Source organism: Aquarana catesbeiana, linkage group LG01 (genome assembly GCF_042186555.1).
Source record: "Aquarana catesbeiana isolate 2022-GZ linkage group LG01, ASM4218655v1, whole genome shotgun sequence".
NCBI classification, from domain to species: domain Eukaryota; kingdom Metazoa; phylum Chordata; class Amphibia; order Anura; family Ranidae; genus Aquarana; species Aquarana catesbeiana.
In genome coordinates, this window is record NC_133324.1 from 986,448,956 (window position 1) to 986,470,853 (window position 21,898).

General features: G+C 43.4%; 1 protein-coding gene across 11 annotated transcripts in view; it reads right to left on the reverse strand.

The window, feature by feature from the left end:
- LOC141124036 (uncharacterized) overlaps positions 1 to 21,898 on the reverse strand; it is a 256,951-nt gene that overhangs the window by 209,945 nt on the left and 25,108 nt on the right. For all 11 annotated transcript variants that reach the window (XM_073612120.1, XM_073612121.1, XM_073612116.1 and 8 more), the window contains exons 3-4: positions 9,531 to 9,722; positions 8,968 to 9,162 (exon numbers count right to left, since the gene is read on the reverse strand). In XM_073612120.1, coding sequence (XP_073468221.1) covers positions 8,968 to 9,162; positions 9,531 to 9,722 — 387 coding nt within the window. The remainder of the gene's footprint in view (positions 1 to 8,967; positions 9,163 to 9,530; positions 9,723 to 21,898) is intronic.

Below are 21,898 nucleotides of genomic sequence, written 5' to 3' on the forward strand. Positions count from 1 at the left end.
TCAATGAACTTTTATGTGTATTGTCGGACTGGCAATGCAATAGCCGTGAGTAGTTTTAAATGACTTTTTTTCCTTTGAAATGTCATTTTGCTGTCAGACTGTTCTAAACACGGGAAACATGCGCCCCTTTAGAGGCATACTATAGACACCCCCCAGCTACGAAATTTAAAGGGATATTACACTTTTATTGTTTGACTTTAAGCATTATTAAAATCACTGCTCCTGAAAAAACGGCCGTTTTTAAACCTTTTTTTGCATTGATCCATGTCCCCTGGGGCAGGACCCAGGTCCCCAAACACTTTTTATGACAATAACTTGCATATAAGCCTTTAAAATTAGCACTTTTAATTATTCATGTTCGTGTCCCATAGACTTTAACGGTGTTTGCGCGTTCGAACAAACTTTTTACCTGTTCGCATGTTCTGGTGCGAACCGAACATGGGGGTGTTCGGCTCATCCCTAGTCGCCACCCTGCAGTACTTGGCGACAGGGAGAAGCCTGCAGGACCTCAAGTTCTCGACAGGCATCTCCCCCCAGGCTCTTGGGATCATTATCCCAGAGACCTGTTCTGCCATTATGCAGGTCCTGCAGAAGGAGTATATGAAGGTAAGATTTTTAAAGATTTTTTATATCACATTTTATTGTATTTAATGTTTATTATATTTATTATATTGTATTTCTTTCCTCATTTCCTAATTACCATGTTTGTAATGCCATGAATATCCCCTTTGTCCTCATGCATGCTGGATTTTTATGTAATTTTTTTGTCCTTCATACATATTTGCCTTCACTTACCTTCCTAGCATGCTCTCCTGGGCCTATATTCACCTCATGTAGTCACTTAACAATGTATTTTGTCATCTCCATAGTAATGCTTTACCCCAAATACCCCCTAAAATGTTGAAAATTGTGATTTGTGCTTTAAATTCAGGCAGAGTGCCAGAGGCTTTTTTTTGGGGTCCCAAAATCATTTGGAACCCTCCCTTCCCCCAACTGCTAACTCAGCTGATACCAATCCTCTATCTGCTGACTTTGACAAACCCATACACACTATACCCACCTCTTTTGTGTTCAGATTTATGGATGAATTCCCCAAAGCATGTAGTGCAAGGGCCTGCCTGTCCAGCGGGCTGCCAATAGTGTAAGTAAGGAGGGGCTGGCCAAAGTAATACACATTATTTAGTCATTCATCTCTCAATGAAGTGGAGAGGGTTACCTGTCCAAAACATCTCCCCCCATAATTTTTTTTAATGGCCCATGAGGGGGGGGGGGATCTGATAGGTGGACCTTATACCTTTGTCTTTAAATACTCCCTAAAATAAATGTTATAGTGATGTTGGCCAAGAATGTTTGTGTCTAATCTGCTTTCCATGTTTATGTGCAAAATGATTATTTTTTTTCTTGTTTGACTCCACAGTTTCCTTCCACGCCACAGGAATGGCAGACTGTGGCCTCCCACTTTGCCCAGCGGTGGGACTTTCCTAACTGCGGAGGGGCAATTGATGGGAAACACGTCCACATCATCCCACCACCCAACTCGGGGTCATACTATTACAACTACAAGGGGTTCAATAGTATTGTGATGTTAGCGGTGGTGTCAGCTACTTACGAGTTCCTGTATGTGAATGATGGGAAGAATGGCCGGATGTCAGATGGTGGAGTCATCGCCCAGGTGTCTCCAGAATGGCAGCTTGGACTTGCTCCAGAAGACAATGCGGAAGGACTCCCTTTTGTCTTCGTTGTGGATGAAGGGTTTGTGCTGGGGGACCATCTTATGCGGCCATTCCCAATGAGGACCCTCACTCGGACCAGAGGGTTTATTAATTGGTGGAGAACACATTTGGAATAATGGCCAGCCGGTTCCGCCTATTTCTTACACCGATACACATGGCAGAGTATAAACTCAATCACATCATCCTGGCTTGCTGTGTTCTCCACAACTTTTTAAGGAGAAATTCTGTAAACTATGCTGGCTCAGTTGGGCCTGAAGCCGGAATTAATCTCAATGAACCAACCCTGAAAGCGCTTGAAGCTGGCCTTTCTGGCTTGCCCCCCCTGAGTTCCCGCGAGGTCCGTATAAAATACATGGAATACTTTGCGGGTAGGGGGGCCATTAATATGCCAGACAATGTCTGAGACATTTTTAAAATAAAATTCTTTTTTGAACTGAACAAATATTAGCTTACATTTACTGCTTGTCTTTCTTTTAGCTGACCCTGACTGAAATTTGGGGAGTCGTGAAAATGGCGTGATTCTGTAAAATTATACAGCACTGTTGGGTGTTATTTACTAAAGGCAAAGACACTTTGCACTACAAGTGCACTTGAGACTGCACTGAAACTGCACTTGTAGTGCAAAGTGGATTTGCCCTTAGGAAATAACCCCCATTGTCACAGAAAACACCAATTTTACCACAAAAAAAGTTTATGATCATTGAAAGAAGAAGCCACACAATGTTAATTATCTTTATAATACCAGCACAATCACATGTGCATTTATAAAAGGTTTTTAAAACAAACCAACATGTTTGTTGCATATCATTTTTTTGGGTCACATTAAAAGTAGAAATTGCCTTTTAAGATAAAACAGGCATGTTTCAAACTAACAATAAATACACAACTCTGGGACTTACAAAGTTCAACTTTTATAGAAAGTGAAGGCAATATGAGACATGAGTATTTATAAACTGTGTTTGATATTGCCTTCAGATGGGGTGAAGTCACCCCTGGAAAAGCCAAATTTTGAACATGCACACAAATTGCCGACATGTCAACATGTGTTAGCTGCCATCATGGGGGATCAATGGATCCATGGAAAATCGTCTCCTCCGGGATTGTGACGCTTCTGGCTCCGGGCTTTCCTCCTCCTCCTCCTCGTTGCTGTAATTAGCACGCACCTGCTCTGACTCTGCCATGTGATCTCCCCCACTTCGCCGAATGAGAAGGGGCAGGGAATAGACTAGAAAGAATGCCAGGGATGGGCGGAGTTTCAGGCATGCGCAGTGTATATAAAGCGTAACATGTGTGCGTCGTACGTACGATCTGTGAGCGGAGGAAGGAGTATAGGAAGCACCGATCGTGATAACGAAGGTAACATTTTAACTTGGGTCTATACTGCTTAGAGATTGAGGCCTATATTGGGACAAGATTAGGAGAGTTTAGCCTGACCTTAGGGTTTGTCTTGTGTTGTGTCTTGCAGAGAAAATGGATATATTGAAGGATCAGGACTTTATCACCATATTCATTGACATGTTCAGGGAGCTGCCTTGTCTGTGGCAGGTAAACCACCCACATTATAAGAATCAAACAAAGAGGAAGGCAGCACTGGATAAATTGCTGGAAATTGTGAAGCAGGTGATCCCCAAGGCAGACATCACCTATTTGAAGGCCCTAATTGGTGGCATGAGGAGCACTAATCTAAGGGAGTGCAAGAAGGTCCAGGATTCCTTGAGATCGGGAGCTGCAGATGACATTTATCTCCTCAGGCTGTGGTACTATGACAGGCTGCATTTTCTGGCAGGTCAGACTGAACCCAGGTCATCACTCTCCACTCTTCCTTCCACGCTTCCTTCCCCCCCAGCTGAGGCTTCTGACATCCAACCTGGGCCTTCCAGGCAGAAACATGTGGAGGAGCCCAGATTGAGCCAGGTATAGCATTCTTCTAAATATTTCTGGTTGTCAAATTAATAATGTTAAATATATGTTAGTTTGGAGTACTAATTTATGATTGTGATTGATGAACCAAAAACTAAAACGATGTCCCTTTTTCATACACAGGAAAGTCTCAGCCAGGAGGTGGCCGGGCCCAGTAGCCTGCCCGATACCCAGGTCCCTCCCCTCCGCCTTCAAGGAAAAAGTGGCAGGAAGAGGAGTAACCTGGAGGAGGCTGCAATTGGCCTATTTTGGAAAGCTACTGAGGCCCTCAGAACACCCCACAGTGTTGAAGAAGATTTTGCTGACCTAACAGAATGCAAAATGCTGCAAATGGGGGAGGGCCACCGCCTCTTATGTGAGTTTCTCAGTTTAGAAGCACTAAAAAAGGGGTTGAGGGGCCAACTCACATGCCAAATCCACATTTGTGAGCTCACCCATGGTCCTCCCCCTGCTCCTCCAGGTCCTCCTCCTTCTCCTTCAGGTCCTACTCCTCCTCCTGCCACACCTTCAACACCAGAGCCACAGCCGGGAAGGAAGCATGTAAGGAAGACCAGAGAGTGATGGCCTGGGTTCAGTCTGGTCTGGCAAAAGATGCAGGTTCTTGTATGACCACAGCCTGGGGACATACATGTCTTCTGCTGCTTTCATGATCTCTTGGACTTCTGGGCCAGATTGTACTCCCTTAGATATGAACTCCTCAGGCCACCAATTTTTGCAGTAAAATAATTGATGTCTGCCCTGGGGGCCAATTTCTGCTGTTTCTCCAGCGTTTGTTTGGTTATGAGCCCTTAATAACAGAATTTTGTTTCAATTATACTCGCCTATGTGTGTTTTCCTTCAAAAAGGACAGTTTGTTTGTGAGGATTCAGGTACATTTCAAAATTACAATGTGAAATTAACAAGAGACCCCAACACCAAGCAATCTTCTTGAGATTAAATAATACAAGATAATAATGGTGTTGTGGTAACTTGACACACAAAACACACCCAAAAATATCCTGGAGTAAAAAAAAAACACAAGATCTGGAGTAAAATCCTGGAGTAAAAAAAAAACACAAGATCAGGCTTTAAAAAAATCCTAAAAAAAAATTATTTAATCTAAAAACATCCCAAAAATATTATTTTTTCGGGAGATGTGACAAATAAAAATATTATATTGATGAAATCACGAGAAATAATAAAGAAGTTTGTGAGAAGTCTGTGTGAATATGAGCAGCAAAACAACTTCATTCTTCTCACATTATAAAGAAGAAGAGAGTGCGTTGTATTAAACTATTTAAAACATTGCAGCGTGACGAAAGAGCTTTATCCATTCCGAACATTAATCTTACCAGACCGTGCTGTTCCATCTCAAAATTTGGAATTGTCCACACGCGGTCGGAATTGACGCGATCGGATTTTGTTGTCGGAAAATTTTATCTCCTGCTCTCAAACTTTGTGTGTAGGAAAATCCGATGGAAAAAGTCTGATGGAGCCCACACACGGTGGGAATTTCCGACAACACGCTCCGATCGCACATTTTCCGTCTGAAAATCCGACCGTGTGTACGGGGCAATACAAGAGTTCCATTGTATGATCTAAACTTGTCTTCTGGAAATGGGTGACTTGTACCTCTTCTAGGTGTATCTAACTTTACCAAACTTGACTGATTCTTGGGGTTTCTCTTCCAGAGGAGCCTACAAACATTAGAATGGGGAGGAGGGATGGATCCTGGAGGGGATCTAATGAGCAAAGATTTATACAGATACAGAATGAGTGATGAAATAGCCAATACTACTGTTGGACCAAGAAGACAATCCACCTCCACCCAACTGGATTGTGAGGGACAAGAGACATACAGGAGTTCCATTGCGTGACCCAACCTCGTCTTCTGGCATATAAACTGGGGACTCATTACAAGAAGACAGGATTTCTATAAAGAGCAACAGTTATTTTTCTGTACTTACAATAAAGCCTGCAAAATGAAAAGTAATGCAGCCACCACATTAGAGGACTGGTTGAGCTACATTGTGTGTTATATTTTCTTCCCAGGATAACATACTGTATACTCTAGAACTATAAAGGAGTATAAAGCTATGGCTCAGAGCCTTGCCGGCTGCACTAATTAAATAAAATATACTGCAATGTAATGAAGAGAAGCGAGTAGAATAAAAAAAGAAAAACACAGGATGAGAAAAAAGGGGAAGGAAATAAGATAAGCTGCTGAGAAAGCATAAAGCGTAATTCCACTATTGCAATTACATTTGAGAAAACCCCACTAAATGTTTGTTATGGGTTTCTGTTCACACATCACGCCTAATATATATATTATACTACCAAAAGTATTGGGACGCCTACCTTTACACACATGAACTTTAATGGCATCCCAGTCTTATGCCCCGTACACACGGTCGGATTTTCCGATGGAAAATGTGTGATAGGACCTTGTGTGTGGGCTCCATCACACATTTTCCATCGGATTTTCCGACACACAAAGTTGGAGAGCAGGATATAAAATTTTCCGACAACAAAATCCATTGTCGGAAATTCCGATCGTGTGTACACAAATCCGACGGACAAAGTGCCACGCATGCTCAGAATAAATAAAGAGATGAAAGCTATTGGCCACTGCCCCGTTTATAGTCCTGACATACATGTTTTACGACACCGCGTTCAGAACGATCGGATTTTACGACAACTTTGTGTGACCGTGTGTATGCAAGACAAGTTTGAGCCAACATCCGTAGGAAAAAATCCTAGGATTTTTTTGTCGGAATGTCCGAACAAAGTCCGACCGTGTGTACGGGGCATTAGTCCGGAGGGTTCAATATTGAGTTGGCTCCACCCTTTGCAGCTATAACAGCTTCAACTCTTCTGTGAAGGCCGTCCACAAGGTTTAGGAGGGTGTCTATGGGAATGTTTGACCATTCTTCCAGAAGAGCATTTGTGAGGTCAGGCACTGATGTGGATGAGAAAGCCTGGCTCATAGTCTCAGCACTATTTCATCCCAAAGGTGTTATTTCGGGTTGAGGTCAGGACCAGTCAAGCTCCTCCACCCCAAACTCGCTCATCCGTGTCTTTATGGACCTTGCTTTGTGCACTGATCCAATTCATTTGGTGGAGGGGGGATTATGGTGTGGGGAGAGGGGGGATTATGGTGTGGGGGTTGTTTTTCAGGGATTGGTGGGGATTATGGTGTTGGTGGAGGGGGGATTATGATGTGGGGGGTGTTTTTCAGGGGTTGGGCTTGGCCCCCTTAGTTCCAGGGAAGGGAACTCTTAAGGCGTCAGCATACCAAGACATTTTTGGACAATTTCATGCTCCCAACTTTGTGATCCATAAAGACATGGATGAGTGAGTTTGGGGTGGAGGAACTTGACTGGCCTGCACAGAGTCCTGACCTCAACCCCACAGAACACCTTTGGGATGGATTAGAACAGAGACTGTGAGCCAGGCCTTCTCTGCAACATCAGTGCCTGACCTCACAAATGCTCTTCTGGAAGAATGGTCAAACATTCCCATAGACACCCTCCTAAACCTTGTGGACAGTCTTCCCAGAAGAGTTGAAGCTGTTATAGCTGCAAAGGGTGGGCCAACTCAATATTGAATCCTACGGACTAAGACTGGGATGCCATTAAAGTTCATGTGCGTGTAAAGGCAGGCGTCCCAATACTTTTGGTTGTATAGTGTATATATTTACATACATATATACATCTTTTTTATATTTCTTACTTTTTAGATGTTTCATAGGAGGAGGTGTCATGGCAGACTCAAAGGTTTTTTGAACAATGTTAGCGTGAGGCTGTCCCAAGTCTGTCCTCATTAACGTACAATGGAAAAAGCCCAGCCCCTAAACCTCTAACCCTTTGTTAGGGCAGACAATGTTCAAGTCTAGTTACAATTGATAATGAAGATCTGCCTGAAGATTTGAACAAATTCTGGAGATCCTGATACCTCCAAATAATTCACTAAAACAAATCCATTATAGATATCAAGTAGAACCAACTCCCTCATGATGATAAGTGACTTCGAACATCACAGCCAGGGGCATGGAGACCACCAACCCTCAACCGGGCCGAGAATGAGATCAGAATCCAATGAGAAGCTCTCTGCCATTGTGGATGATACCTTGTCAATTCCCTAGAAGCTACCACCCTCCTTGTATGTGAGCTTCTATTTACTGTCAGTGCTGACCCAGCTCCTCCTCCCCTCACTTCCCAATATAAACTTTTATGTAGCTGCTTGGGAAAGAGTGAAGGGGAACACTATAGATCAGGGATATGCAATTAGCGGACCTCCAGCTGTTGCAAAACTACAAGTCCCATCATGCCTCTGGCTCTGGGTGTCATGCTTGTGGCTGTCAGAGTCTTGCTAAGCCTCATGGGATTTGTAGTTCTGCAATAGCTGGAGGTCCGCTAATTGCATATCCCTGCTATAGAGTGTCACCCGAGTCTGTTGGGGTTACTGAAGATGGCGGCAAACAGCAGCAGCCTCAGGACTTTTGAAAGTCTACACAAGGGAGGCTTTTGCAGGCATAGCATCAATAAAGTACGAAAAAATTCACAAGTATTCTTAATGGAAGATTGATATTGACATGGTTCTTGAACCATAGCCCTTTACCTGACCTCCTACCTCCTAATTTCCTTCCTTGGATTACTTTTTCTTTAGGTTATTTTTCAAGTCACCATTTATAATTCTACGTCTACAATACATCACCCCTCTATTCCCCATAACCACAAACAAAAAACACAAGGAGAAGAGGATCAGCTTCTTATCCAAAGTAAGGATCAGTTCTGAGAGAAGTGACACTTTATTAGCCAAACTGCAGAAAGAGGGTCAAATGTCTGAACACCCGGGCAGGTACATTTTGTAAGCAGATGGGAAATAAAGAGATACAAAGTGACATTGTTTATAAACTTTGATCAGATAATATATCGAGAGATATAAAGTTACATTATTTATAAACATTGATCAGACAGGAGATAGGAAGATACAAAGTAACATTGTTTATAAACGTTGACCAGATGGGAGATGGAGAGATACAAAGTAACATTATTTATAAACGTTGATCAGATGGGAGATAGAGAGATATAAAGTAACATTGTTTATAAACATTGATCAGACAGGAGATAGAACTCAAATTAAATACAAATATATTTATATATTTTTTATAAAACCATAGTAACTTATATTTACCTCAAATCAGCCTTAACTAACTCCTTCTTCTCCTTCTCCTCTTAGCTGTTATTTTCCTTCTCACAATTTTTTTCTCTCTTTTTTTTCTAACTAGTAATATTAAAAATATATATATACAACAATTAAAAGTATGACTTACTTGGGGAGTAGATACAGAAAACCTCAGTCACATTCCAGATATTGGTGTCGTTGGCTCTCATACATCGGATTTTGTTGTAATTTGGTGAATATTCAGTGGGACACGTCAAGGTGACTTCTTCATCCTGACCATAATATTCCTTTACTGGATACATGCTTATATTCTGCCCCAAATTTGTCAACCTCTGACATTTCCCTAGAATGGAGAAGATACAAAGCCTGTCATCGGGGGGCCACCAGGGTGATCTAATGGGACGCCAAAAGGTCTGACAAGGCATATGAGCAATAGCAGACAAAACCAAAGCACACACAGATGACAGGATGGGACACTAGAGGTGGAGTCACCAGTATAGGCTCCGTATGAGGTGGTGGAACCTGAGATTACCATGTGTTGACCAGAGCTTCTAGTAGGGGAATGGTGACACTCCTGAGGCCCTCACTGTTGATGCAACAGAAAGGAAGCAGCAAAGAAAACTTATGATCAAGGAGAAGGCAAAATCTCTGACATATACAGTATGTAGTGATTTCATATCTTTGGGTTTGTAAGAAGTGAACAATTCTTACGTGTACACGATGACGGCTCAGGATGAGGATAAAACTGGAAAACGTCTGAGTTCTTCACACAGGTCAGACGGAACGTTCTGTTGTCATACTGCTCCTTACATGACACCTTCACCACCTCATTCTCCCTTGCAGTCTCAAATCCAGGAGGGAAATCCACTATGGAGGCCCAGAGCTGCGTCTTCCTACAGACCCCTGAGAAGACACAATACACCGATATTATTATTATTACATCTCCACCTATTATGACCAGATTGTAAATGTTCAGAGAAGTAATCACACTTATTATGTATAATTTATTTACCACTTTTGATTTTAGTATATCAGAGAGAAGGGATGGGTAACAGGAGGAAGTGACATTAGATCGGGGGAGGGCTAAAGGACGGGGTAGCATTTCTCTGTTTGGGTCAGTAATGAAAAGATATGTTTGGCTGGTGGTCCTGAGTGGAGAACCTTAACCATTCAGACATTGGTCAGTGTGAAAGATGCAGCTAGTAACACATGGTAGGCTTTGAAAAGGTCCCTTCTCCTTGTTGAGACCTGCAATCACAGCCCCTGGCATATGGAAATCTCACAGTACTGATTTAATTGGAAGCTTTGCGACATCAAGTAACTTATTCCAGAGGGCCTTAAAGAAAGCCCATGCTGAAAAATGTCAAAAGGTGTTTAACTAGAAACCATGTCCTTCAGAAACACCTTCACTCTAGCACCCTTTGCATTGTAATTTTTTTTTAATCACCCACAGAAATTTTACTTTACCAAGAATGGGCCACTTGGTTGTGCTTCTGAAATGGACCTTATACCTCCAATTAGCTGGGTTATGAGGGACAAGAGACAGGCAAGAATTCCATTATATGACCTCATCTTGTCTTCTGGAACTGGGTGACTTGTACCTCCTCTAGGTGTATCTAACTTTACAAAAATTGCCTGCCTCTTGGGGTTCTTCTTCCAGAGGAGCCTGCAAACATTAGAATGGGCCAATGGGCAAAGCTTTATACAGATACAGAAGGAATGATGAAATAGTCCATTTTACTATTGGACCAAGAGGACAACCCACCTCCACCCAAATGAATTGTGAGGGACAAGAGACATACAAGAGTTCCATTGTATGATCTAAACTTGTCTTCTGGAAATGGGTGACTTGTACCTCCTCTAGGTGTATCTAACTTTACCAAACTTGACTGATTCTTGGGGTTTCTCTTCCAGAGGAGCCTACAAACATTAGAATGGGGAGGAGGGATGGATCCTGGAGGGGATCCAGTGAGCAAAGATTTGTACAGATACAGAATGTGTGATGAAATAGCCAATACTACTGTTGGACCAAGAGGACAATCCATCTCCACCCAACTGGATTGTGAGGGACAAGAGACATACAGGAGTACCATTGTGTGACCCAACCTCGTCTTCTGGCATATAAACTGGGGACTCATTACAAGAAGACAGGATTTTTATAAAGAGCAACAGTTATTTTTCTGTACTTACAATAAAGCCTGCAAAATGAAAAGTAATGCAGCCACCACGTTAGAGGACTGGTTGAGCTACATTGTGTGTTATATTTTTCTTCCCAGGATAAGATACTGTATACTCTAGAACTATAAAGGATTATAAAGCTAAGGCTCAGAGCCTTGCCGGCTGCACTAATTAAATGAAATATACTGCAATGTAAAGAAGAGAAGCGAGTAGAATAAAAAAAGAAAAACACAGGATGAGAAAAAAGGGGAAGGAAATAAGATAAGCTGCTGAGAAAGCATAAAGCGTAATTCCACTATTGCAATTACATTTGAGAAAACCCCACTAAATGTTTGCTGTGGATTTCTGTTCACACATCACGCCTAATATATATATTATACTACCAAAAGTATTGGGACGCCTGCCTTTACACACATGAACTTTAATGGCATCCCAGTCTTAGTCCGTAGGGTTCAATATTGAGTTGGCTCCGCCCTTTGCAGCTATAACAGCTTCAACTCTTCTGGGTAGGCCGTCCACAAGGTTTAGGAGGGTGTCTATGGGAATGTTTGACCATTCTTCCAGAAGTGCATTTGTGGGGTCAGGCACTGATGTTGGATGAGAAGGCCTGACTCGCAGTCTTCGTTCTAATTCATCCCAAAGGTGTTATATCGGGTTGAGGTCAGGACCAGTCAAGCTCCTTCACCCCAAACTCACTCATCCGTGTCTTTATGGACCTTACTTTGTACACTGATCCAATTCATTTGGTGGAGGGGGGATTATGGTGTGGGGGGTGTTTTTCAGGGGTTGGGTTTGGCCTCTTAGTTCCAGTGAAGGGAACTCTTAAGGCGTCGGCATACCAAGACATTTTTGGACAATTTTATGCTCCCAACTTTGTCCATAAAGACAGGAATGAGCGAGTTTGGGGTGGAGGAACTTGATTGTCCTGCACAGAGTCTTGACCTCAACCCCACAGAACACCTTTGGGATGAATTAGAATGGAGACTGCAAGCCAGACCTTCTCATCCAACATCAGTGCCTGACCTCACAAATGCTCTTTTGGAAGAACGGTCAAACATTCCCATAGACACCCTCCTGAACCTTGTGGACAGTCTTCCCAGAAGAGTTGAAGCTGTTATAGCTGCAAAGGGTGGGCCAACTCAATATTGAACCCTACGGACTAATGCCCCATACACACGGTCGGATTTTCCGATGGAAAATGTCCGATTGGAGCGTGTTGTCGGAAATTCCGACCGTGTGTGGGCTCCATCGGACATTTTCCATCGGATTTTCCGACACACAAAGTTGGAGAGCAGGAGATAAAATTTTCCGACAACAAAATCTGTTGTCGGAAATTCCGATCGTGTGTACACAAATCTGACGCACAAAGTGCCACGCATGCTCAGAATAAATAAAGAGATGAAAGCTATTGGCCACTGCCCCGTTTATAGTCCCGACGTACGTGTTTTACGTCACCGCGTTTAGAACGATTGGATTTTCCGACAACTTTGTGCGACCGTGTGTAGACAAAACAAGTTTGAGCCAACATCCGTCGGAAAAAATCCTAGGATTTTGTTGTCGGAATGTCCGAACAAAGTCCGACCGTGTGTACGCCCTATAAGACTGGGATGCCATTAAAGTTCATGTGTGTGTAAATGCAGACGTCCCAATACTTTTGGTGGTATAGTGTATATATTTACATACATATATACATCTTTTTTATATTTCTTACTTTTAAGATGTTTCATAGGAGGATTGTCATGGCAGACTCAAAGGTTTTTTGAACAATGTTAGCGTGAGGCTGTCCCAAGTCTGTCCTCATTAACGTGCAATGGAAAAAGCCCAGCCCCTAAACCTCTAACCCTTTGTTAGGGCAGACAATGTTCAAATCTAGTTACAATTGATAATGAAGATCTGCCTGAAGATTTGAACAAATTCTGGAGATCCTGATACCTCCAAATAATTCACTATAACAAATCCATTATAGATATCAAGTAGAACCAACTCCCTCATGATGATAAGTGACTTCGAACATCACAGCCAGGGGCATGGAGACCACCAACCCTCAACCGGGCTGAGAATGAGATCAGAATCTCTGGAACAATGAGAAGCTCTCTGCCATTGTGGATGATACCTTTCCCGCTTTCTCATTATATGGTCTCTATGGATCTCCTACATTTTGAGGGGGACCCCCGCGCCATTTTTTTTTTAATTTTGGTGCGGGGTTCCCCTTAATATCCATATCAGACCTGAAGGGCCTGGTATGGAATTTTGGGGGGGACCCCGTGCCATTTTTTAAAAAAATTTTGGTGCGGGGTTCCCCTTAATATCCATATCAGACCTGAAGGGCCTGGTATGGAATTTGGGGGGACCCCAACGCATTTTTTTTTTAAATTTTGGTTCGGGGTTCCCCTTAATATTCATACCAGACCGAAAGGGCCTGGTAATGGACTGTGGGGGAATCCCATGCCATTTTTTTCAATGACTTTTATGTGTATTGCCGGGACCCGACAATTCATTAATAGCCACGAGTACTTTTAACCACTTGAGGTCCGGGCCATAGCCGAATGACGGCTACAGCGCGGACCTCAATCTCCGGGAGGACGTCATATGACGTCCTCCCCTTTCCTCGTTCCCCGTGCGCGCTCTCGTGCGCGCATCGGGGAAATTCTGTACTGGCCGTGTCCCTTGGACACAGCCAGTCACAGATCGCGGTAAACGGCCAATCACAGCGGCCGTTTACAGCGCGATCGCCGGTTCCAATGAGAGATGATCTCAAATGTAAACATATGAGATCATCTCTCATTGCCGTCTCTCTCTCCTCACACAGAGACCGCGTGTGAGGAGAGAGAGGATACTGCAGCGATCTGTGCCTTGTGTTAGTTCTATCTGTTGTAAAAGTGTTCACACAGTGATCAAACAGTGCCCAAACAGTGCCCAAACAGTGCTCAAACAGTACAGTGGGATCTGTGCCGGTCAGTGCCCACCTGTGCCAATCGGTGACCACCTGTGCCAATCAGTGCCCACCTGTGCCCACCTGTGCCAATCTGTGCTCACCTGTGCCCACCTGTGCCCATCTGTGCCATTGGTGATCAGTGTCAAGACATCTGCAATCAGTGCCCACCTGTGCCACCTCATCAGTGCCCACCTGTGCCACCTCAGCGGTGCCCACCTGTGCCACCTCATCGGTGCCCACCTGTGCCAATTAGTGCCAATCAGTGCCCATCTGTGCCGCCTCATCAGTGCACATCTGTGCAATCAGTGCACATCTGTGCCGCCTCATCAGTGGCCATCTGTGCTGCCTCATCGGTGCCCACCTGTGCCACCTCATAAGTGTCCATCTGTGCTGCTTTATTCAGTGCCCATCTGTGCCGCCACATCTTTGCCACCTCATAAGTGCACATCTGTGCCACCTCATCAATGCAATCAATCAGTGCACAACTGTTCCGCCCCATCAGTGCCCATCTGTGCCACCTCAGTGCCCATCTGTGCCATCTCATCAGTGCCACCTCATCAGTGCATATCTGTGCCGTAAATCAGTCCTCATCTGTGCCGCCTCAGTGCACATCTGTGCCTATCTGTGCAGCTTCATCAGTGCCTATCTGTGCAGCTTCATCAGTGCCTATCTGTGCAGCTTCATCAGTGCCCATCTGTGCCGCCTCATCAGTGCCCATCTGTGTAATCAGTGCACATCTGTGCAGCCTCATCAGTGCACATCTGTGCAGCCTCATCAGTGCACATCTGTGCAGCCTCATAGTACCGCCTCATCAGTGCACATCTGTTCCGCCTCATCAGTGCACACCTGTTCCACCTCATCAGTGCCCCTCTGTGCCAGCTCATCAGTGCCCCTCTGTGCCACCTCAGTGCCCATCTGTGCTCATCACTACCGCCTCATCAGTGCCGGCTTAGCACACACCTGTGAAGTCGCATCATCACCAGCAAGCATGTCCAAAGAGTCTTTTCCGCCGAGGAGGCATACCAGATTCTTTCCCAGGCCGACGAGAGCAACGGGGAGCTCTCTTGTTCGGATTCCATTTCAAACTCCGATTCTGAGTCGGACGTCAATTATGAGCCAGTCCTCAGTAGTGGAACACTGAGTGATTTAGAGGAGGAAGAAATTTGGCCCGCCAAACGAAGGCGTTCTAGTGTGGAGGCAGTGGCATCCACCAGCACCGCAGTGCCTTCCACCAACACCGCAGTGCCTTCCACCAGCACCGCACTGCCTTCCACCAGCACCGCAGTGCCTTCCACCAGCACCGCAGTACCTCCACAAAAAAGGCCAAGGACCCATGCCAGCCTTCCCTATGCCCTTCAAAATCCCTTGTGGCTTTCTCCTAATTCAGGAGAAGCCAACATTCCCCCTTTCACTGCCCAGCCAGGAGTCCAGGTGGACACGGAAAATTTTTCTCCAATCAATTTTTTTGATTTAATTTTTACAGAGGACATGTTATCAACAATTGTGGCCCAGTGCAACCTTTATGCACAGCAATTTATTCTAAATAACCCAACGTCCTATTATGCCCGTCCCTATGAGTGGAGAGACCTAACGGTGGAGGAGTTGAAGGTTTTTTTAGGCCTCACATTTGCTATGGGACTCACCAAAAAAAACACCTTGAATTCCTATTGGTCAACCCTCCTTATCCACCACATGCCAATCTTCTCCAAGGTAATGCCCAGAACCAGATATCAAATGATAATGAGGTTCCTTCATTTTAATGATAACACCCAGTGCCCTCCCCGAAATGACCCAAATTATGACAGGCTTTTCAAAATTCGGCCAATATTAAATTATTTTTCTGAATTATTCCCCCAGCTGTTTACCCCGGACCAACATATATGTGTGGATGAGTCCCTTGTTAAATTTAGTGGCAGGCTTAAAATTAAGCAATTTATCCCCAGCAAAAGGGCCCGCTATGGGGTGAAGGTGTACAAACTATGTGACCGAGTCACAGGGTACATGTATGCCTTCAAAGTGTACGAAGGGAAGGACACCCAGCTGCAACCCCCTAATTGCCCGGACTACTTGGGATCAAGCGGGAAAATTGTTTGGGACCTGATATACCCCCTACTGGAAAAAGGCTACCACCTGTACGTAGATAACTTCTACACATCTCTGCCCCTGTTCCACAACCTTCACCGGAAGAAGACGCCTGCATGTGGAACCATAAAAAGGAACCGGAAGGGCTTTCCTCAAAGTCTTGTCAATAAGGGGTTGAGGAAAGGACAAACGGCAAGCCTGCGGAACAAGGAGATTTTGGCAGTGAAGTGGAGGGACAGAAGAGATGTCTATATGTTATCTTCAATCCACAATGATACCTTCGTAGAAATCCCTAGAAGAAATGGCCCCATTCAAAAACCAAAATGCGTTTATGAATATAATTTGTACATGGGGGGAGTCGACTTCAATGACCAAATGATGGAACCATACCTTGCCACAAGACGGACATACCATTGGTATAAGAAAGTCGCAATTTATTTTTTTCAATTGGCCATATACAACTCATATGTAATTTACCGTAACTCCACCCAAAACCCCAAACGCTTCCTTGGCTACCAAGAGGAAATTTACACTGCCCTAATATTCCCGAACGGCCCCCCAGAAACCATCCGATCAGATGTTCTTAGTCGACTCTCCGAGCGCCACTTTCCAGATAGACTCCCTTCCAGACCAACAGGCCAACGACGTCAAAAAAGATGTAAGGTGTGTACCAGAGCAGGAATCAGAAGAGATACATCTTATTACTGTGCCCAATGCCCTTCCGAACCAGGCCTCTGCATAAGTGAATGCTTTCGCCGTTACCATACTTCACTAAATTATTAGTGAAGTATGGTAACATAATCCTCAGTTCCTGTCTTCACACACCTTCACACCCCTTATGCCACTACCTGCTCTGTAAATGACCCTGGCTTGTTATTCGACCACGCTTCTGCCTGCCGATTCTGTACATACCGCTGCCTGATCTGGAACTGACCCTGGACTGTTATTTCGACCATGCTTCTGCCTAACGATTCTGAACATAACGCTGCCTGATCTGGAACTGACCCTGGACTGTTATTCGACCATGCTTCTGCCTAACGATTCTGTACATACCTCTGCCTGATCTGGAACTGACCTTGGACTGTTTGACCATGATATTTGCCTGCCTCTTGGACTGATCTTGTACCCTGCAACTGGACTAGTGGGATTCAACACAAGGGTCTCACATATGTGAGGGGCTCCAGAATTGTTTTTCTGGATGAAGAAAACAATTTTTTTTGTTTTCTCATTCCTAGATTAGGGTCTGGAGACTCGGAGGCTTCAAAGAGATTTGGGTGGGAGAAGCCTCTACCCCTGTCCCCATTCTGTCCTGAATGAGGCCCCACTGCTGCCTGTAGGACTTACTGCCATTATGTCCCTGCCTGTCGCACTGACCACACCACATGGACCTGCCTACTACCAGGACCAATATTTATGGCACTTCTGACAATATCTCTGCCTGCACTAACCCTGGACTGTATATGGACAGTATCCCTGCCTGCTGCCTGGACAATTGTGTTTGCCGTTGCTGACCAAGTCCCTGCCTGCTGCCTGGACCAGTGCTATCCTCCTGTGTACAACTGCGCTACTACAACCACAGGTAATCTTTTGTTTACACTTTGCTCAGCATAATGTATTTTGGGGTGTAATTCTTGGTATGTGCATGCTATGTGTTCCTGGAACACCTGACGGTGTTCCTTGCATGTTGGATCTCTGTATGTGGTCAGGCTGTGTAGAAGTCTGACACATGTGGTATTGCCATACTCAGGAGGAGTAGCAGAATGTATTTTGGGGTTTCATGTTTGCTATATAAATGCTATGTGTTGGAAATATCTTATAAACTGACAACTTTGTGTAAAAAAAATGCGTTTTCATTTTTTTCCACATTTTCCAAAAACTTCTGGAAAAAAATGAACCATTCAAAAGTCTCATTATGCCTCATAGATTATACGTTGGGGTGTTAGCTTTCCAAAATGGGGTCATTTTGTGGGTGTTTCTATTGTCCTGATGCTCCAGGGCCTTCAAAAGTGTAATAGGTGGTTGAGAAACGAGATGTGTAATTTTTGCTCCTAGAACACCTGATGGTGCTCCCTGCATGTTGGGCCTCTGTATGTGGCCAGCCAGTGTAAAAGTTCGACACATGTGGTATTGTAATACTCAGGAGGAGTAGCAGAATGTATTTTGGGGTGTCATTTTTGCTATCTAAATGCTATGTGTTGGAAATATCTTATAAACCTACAACTTTGTGTAAAAAAAATGCGTTTTCATTTTTTTCCACATTTTCCAAAAACTTCTGGAAAAAAATGAACCATTCAAAAGTCTCATTATGCCTCATAGATTATACGTTGGGGTGTTAGCTTTCCAAAATGGGGTCATTTTGTGGGTGTTTCCATTGTCCTGGTGCTCCAGGGCCTTCAAAAGTGTAATAGGTGGTTGAGAAATGAGATGTGTAATTTTTGCTCCTAGAACACCTGATGGTGCTCCCTGCATGTTGGGCCTCTGTATGTGGCCAAGCAGTGAAAAAGTCCCACACATGTGGTATTGTAATACTCAGGAGGAGTAGCAGAATGTATTTTGGGGTGTCATTTTTGCTATCTAAATGCTATGTGTTGGAAATATCTTATAAACTTACAACTTTGTGTAAAAAAAAATGCGTTTTCATTTTTTTCCACATTTTCCAAAAACTTCTGGAAAAAAATGAACCGTTCAAAAGACTCATTAGGCCTCATAGATTATACATTGGGGTGTTAGCTTTCCAAAATGGGGTCATTTTGTGGGTGTTTCCATTGTCCTGGTGCTCCAGGGCCTTCAAAAGTGTAATAGGTGGTTGAGAAATGAGATGTGTAATTTATGCTCCTAGAACACCTGATGGTGCTCCCTGCATGTTGGGCCTCTGTATGTGCCCAGGCAGTGAAAAAATCCCACACATGTGGTATCGTTATACTCAGGAGGAGTAGCAGAATGTGTTTTGGGGTGTCATTTGTGGTATGCACATGCCATGTGAGAGAAATAAGCTATTACAATGACAATTTTGTGAAAAAATAAAAATAAAAAAATAAAAATCTTAATATTGCAAAGAATTGTGGGAAAAAATTACAACTTTAAATAACTCACCATGCCTCTTACTAAATACCTTGAAATGTCTACTTTCCAAAAAGGGGTCATTTGGGGGGCATTTGTACTTTCCTGGCTTGTTAGGGTCTCAAGAAATGAGATAGGCCACCAGTAAATCAGATGTGATACATTTTTTATGATTTGCACCATAGCTTGTAGACTCTAAAACTTTCAAACAGACCAAATAATTTCCACAAATTTTGGGTTATTTTTACCAAAGATATGTAGCAGTATAAATTGTGGGCAAAATTTATGAAGAAAAATTAACAATTTGCAAAATTTTATCACAGAAATTAAGAAAAATTCGTTTTTTTTCAAAATTTTTGGTCTTTTTTCATTTATAGCGCAAAAAAAAAAAAAAACCCAGAGGTGATCAAATACCACCAAAAGAAAGCTCTATTTGTATGGAAAAAAGGACAAAAAAATCATTTGGGTAGAGTATTGCATGACTGAGTAATTGTCATTCAAAGTGTGAGAGCACTGAAAGCTGAAAATTGGTCTGGACAGGAGGGGGGTTTAAGTGCCCAGTAAGCAAGTGGTTAAATGACTTTTTTTTTCCTTTGAAATGTCATTTTGCTGTCAGACTGTTCTAAACGCGGGAAACATGCACCCCTTTACAGTCATACTATAGACACCCCCCAGGTACGAAATTTAAAGTTAAATTACACTTTTATTGTTTGACTTTAAGCATTATTAAAATCACTGCTCCTGAAAAAACAGATGTTTTTAAAACTTTTTTTTGCATTGATCCATGTCCCCTGGGGTAGGACCCGGGTCCACAAACACTTTTTATGACAATACCATGCATATAAGCCTTTAAAATTAGCACTTTTGATTTCTCCCATAGACTTTTAAAGGGTGTTCCGTGGCTTTCAAATTCGCCGTGAACACCCCAAATTGTTCGCTGTTCAGTGAACGGGCGAACAGCCGATGTTTGAGTGGAACTTACGTTCGACCCGAACAGACAGCCCATCCCTAGTCAGCACCGTGTGTCCACGCTCACAGATTCTACGTGGTTTCTTTTCCATGTATTGAATGTTTTAAACATGCAGAATGTCAAGGAAATGACAACAATACATTATGAGATTTAAAAGCTGGAAATACATAGCAGGCTAAAGGCAAAACCCAAAAATGGGCAAAAAAGACAAAAGAAAGCAATCTTTTATGCGTTTTTGAACTAATTTTGTGTTGTCTGTGCCGAGCTGCCCCGTGGTTTCCTGTGATGATGAGTGGCATTTCACAGACCTCAAAAGTGTGATTTCTCATCACTATTGTTATTTACACCAATGATCACCAATACCTTCTACAGTGCCTTGAAAAAGTATTCATACCCCTTGAAATTTCCCACATTTTCTCATGTTACAGCCAAAAACGTAAATGTATTTTATTGGGATTTTATGTGATAGACCAACACAAAGTGTCACATAATTGTGAAGTGGAAGGAAAATGATAAATGATACAAATAAATATGTGAAAAGTGTGGGGGGAGGGGCATTTGTATGGCGACCCCCGGAGTCAATACTTTGTAGAACCCCCTTTCTCTACAAGTCTTTTTGGGGATGTCTCTACCAGCTTTGCACATCTAGAGAGGACATTTCTGCCCATTCTTCTTTGTAGAATATCTCAAGCTCTGTCAGATTGGATGGAGAGCGTCTGTGAACAGCAATTTTCAAGTCTTGCCACAGATTCTCAATGTGATTTAGGTCTGGACTGTGACTGGGCCATTCTAACACATGAATATGCTTTGATCTAAACCATTCCATTGTAGCTCTGGCTGGATGTTTCAGGTCGTTGTCCTGCTGGAAGGTGAACCTCCGCCCCAGTCTCAAGTCTTTTTTAGACTCTAACAGGTTTTCTTCTAAGATTGTCCTGTATTTGTCTCCATCCATCTTCCCATCATCTCTGACCAGCTTCCCTGTCCCTGCTGAAGAAAAGCATCCCCACCACATGATGCTGCCACCACCATGTTTCACGGTGGGGATGGTGTGTTCAAGGTGATGTGCAGTGTTAGTTTTCCCCACACATAGTGTTTTGCTTTTAGGCCATAAAGTTGAATTTTGGTCTCATCTGACCAGATCACCTTCTTCCACATGTTTGCTGTGTCCTCCACATGGCTTCTCACAAACTACAAACAGGACTTCTTATGACTTTCTTTCACCAATGTCTTTCTTCTTGTCACTCTTCCATAAAGGGCAGATTTGTGGAGAACACAACTAATAGTTGTCCTGTGGACAGATTCTCCCACCTGAGCTGTGGATCTCTGCAGCTCCTCCAGAGTTACCATGGACCTCTTGGCTGCTTCTCTGATGAATGCTCTCCTTGCCCGGCCGGTCAGTTTAGGTGGACGGCCATGTCTTGGTAGGTTTGCAGTTGTGCCATACTCTTTCCATTTTCCGATGATGGATTGAACAGAGCTCCGTGAGATGATCAAAGCTTGGGAGATTTTTTTATAACCTAACCCTGCTTTATACTTCTCCACAACTTTATCCCTGACCTGTCTGGTGTGTTCCCTGGCCTTCATGATGCTGTTTTTTTACTAAGTAGCAAACCTCTGAGGGCTTCACAGAACAGCTGTATTTATACTGAGATTAAATGACACACAGGTGGACACTATCTACTAATTAGGTGACTGCTGAAGGCGATTGGTTCCACTACATTTTAGTTAGGGGTATCAGAGTAAAGGGGGCTGAATACAAATGCCTCCCCCACACTTTTCACATATTTATTTGTATCATTTATCATTTTCCTTCCTCTTCACAATTATGTGCCATTTTGTGTCGGTCTATTACAT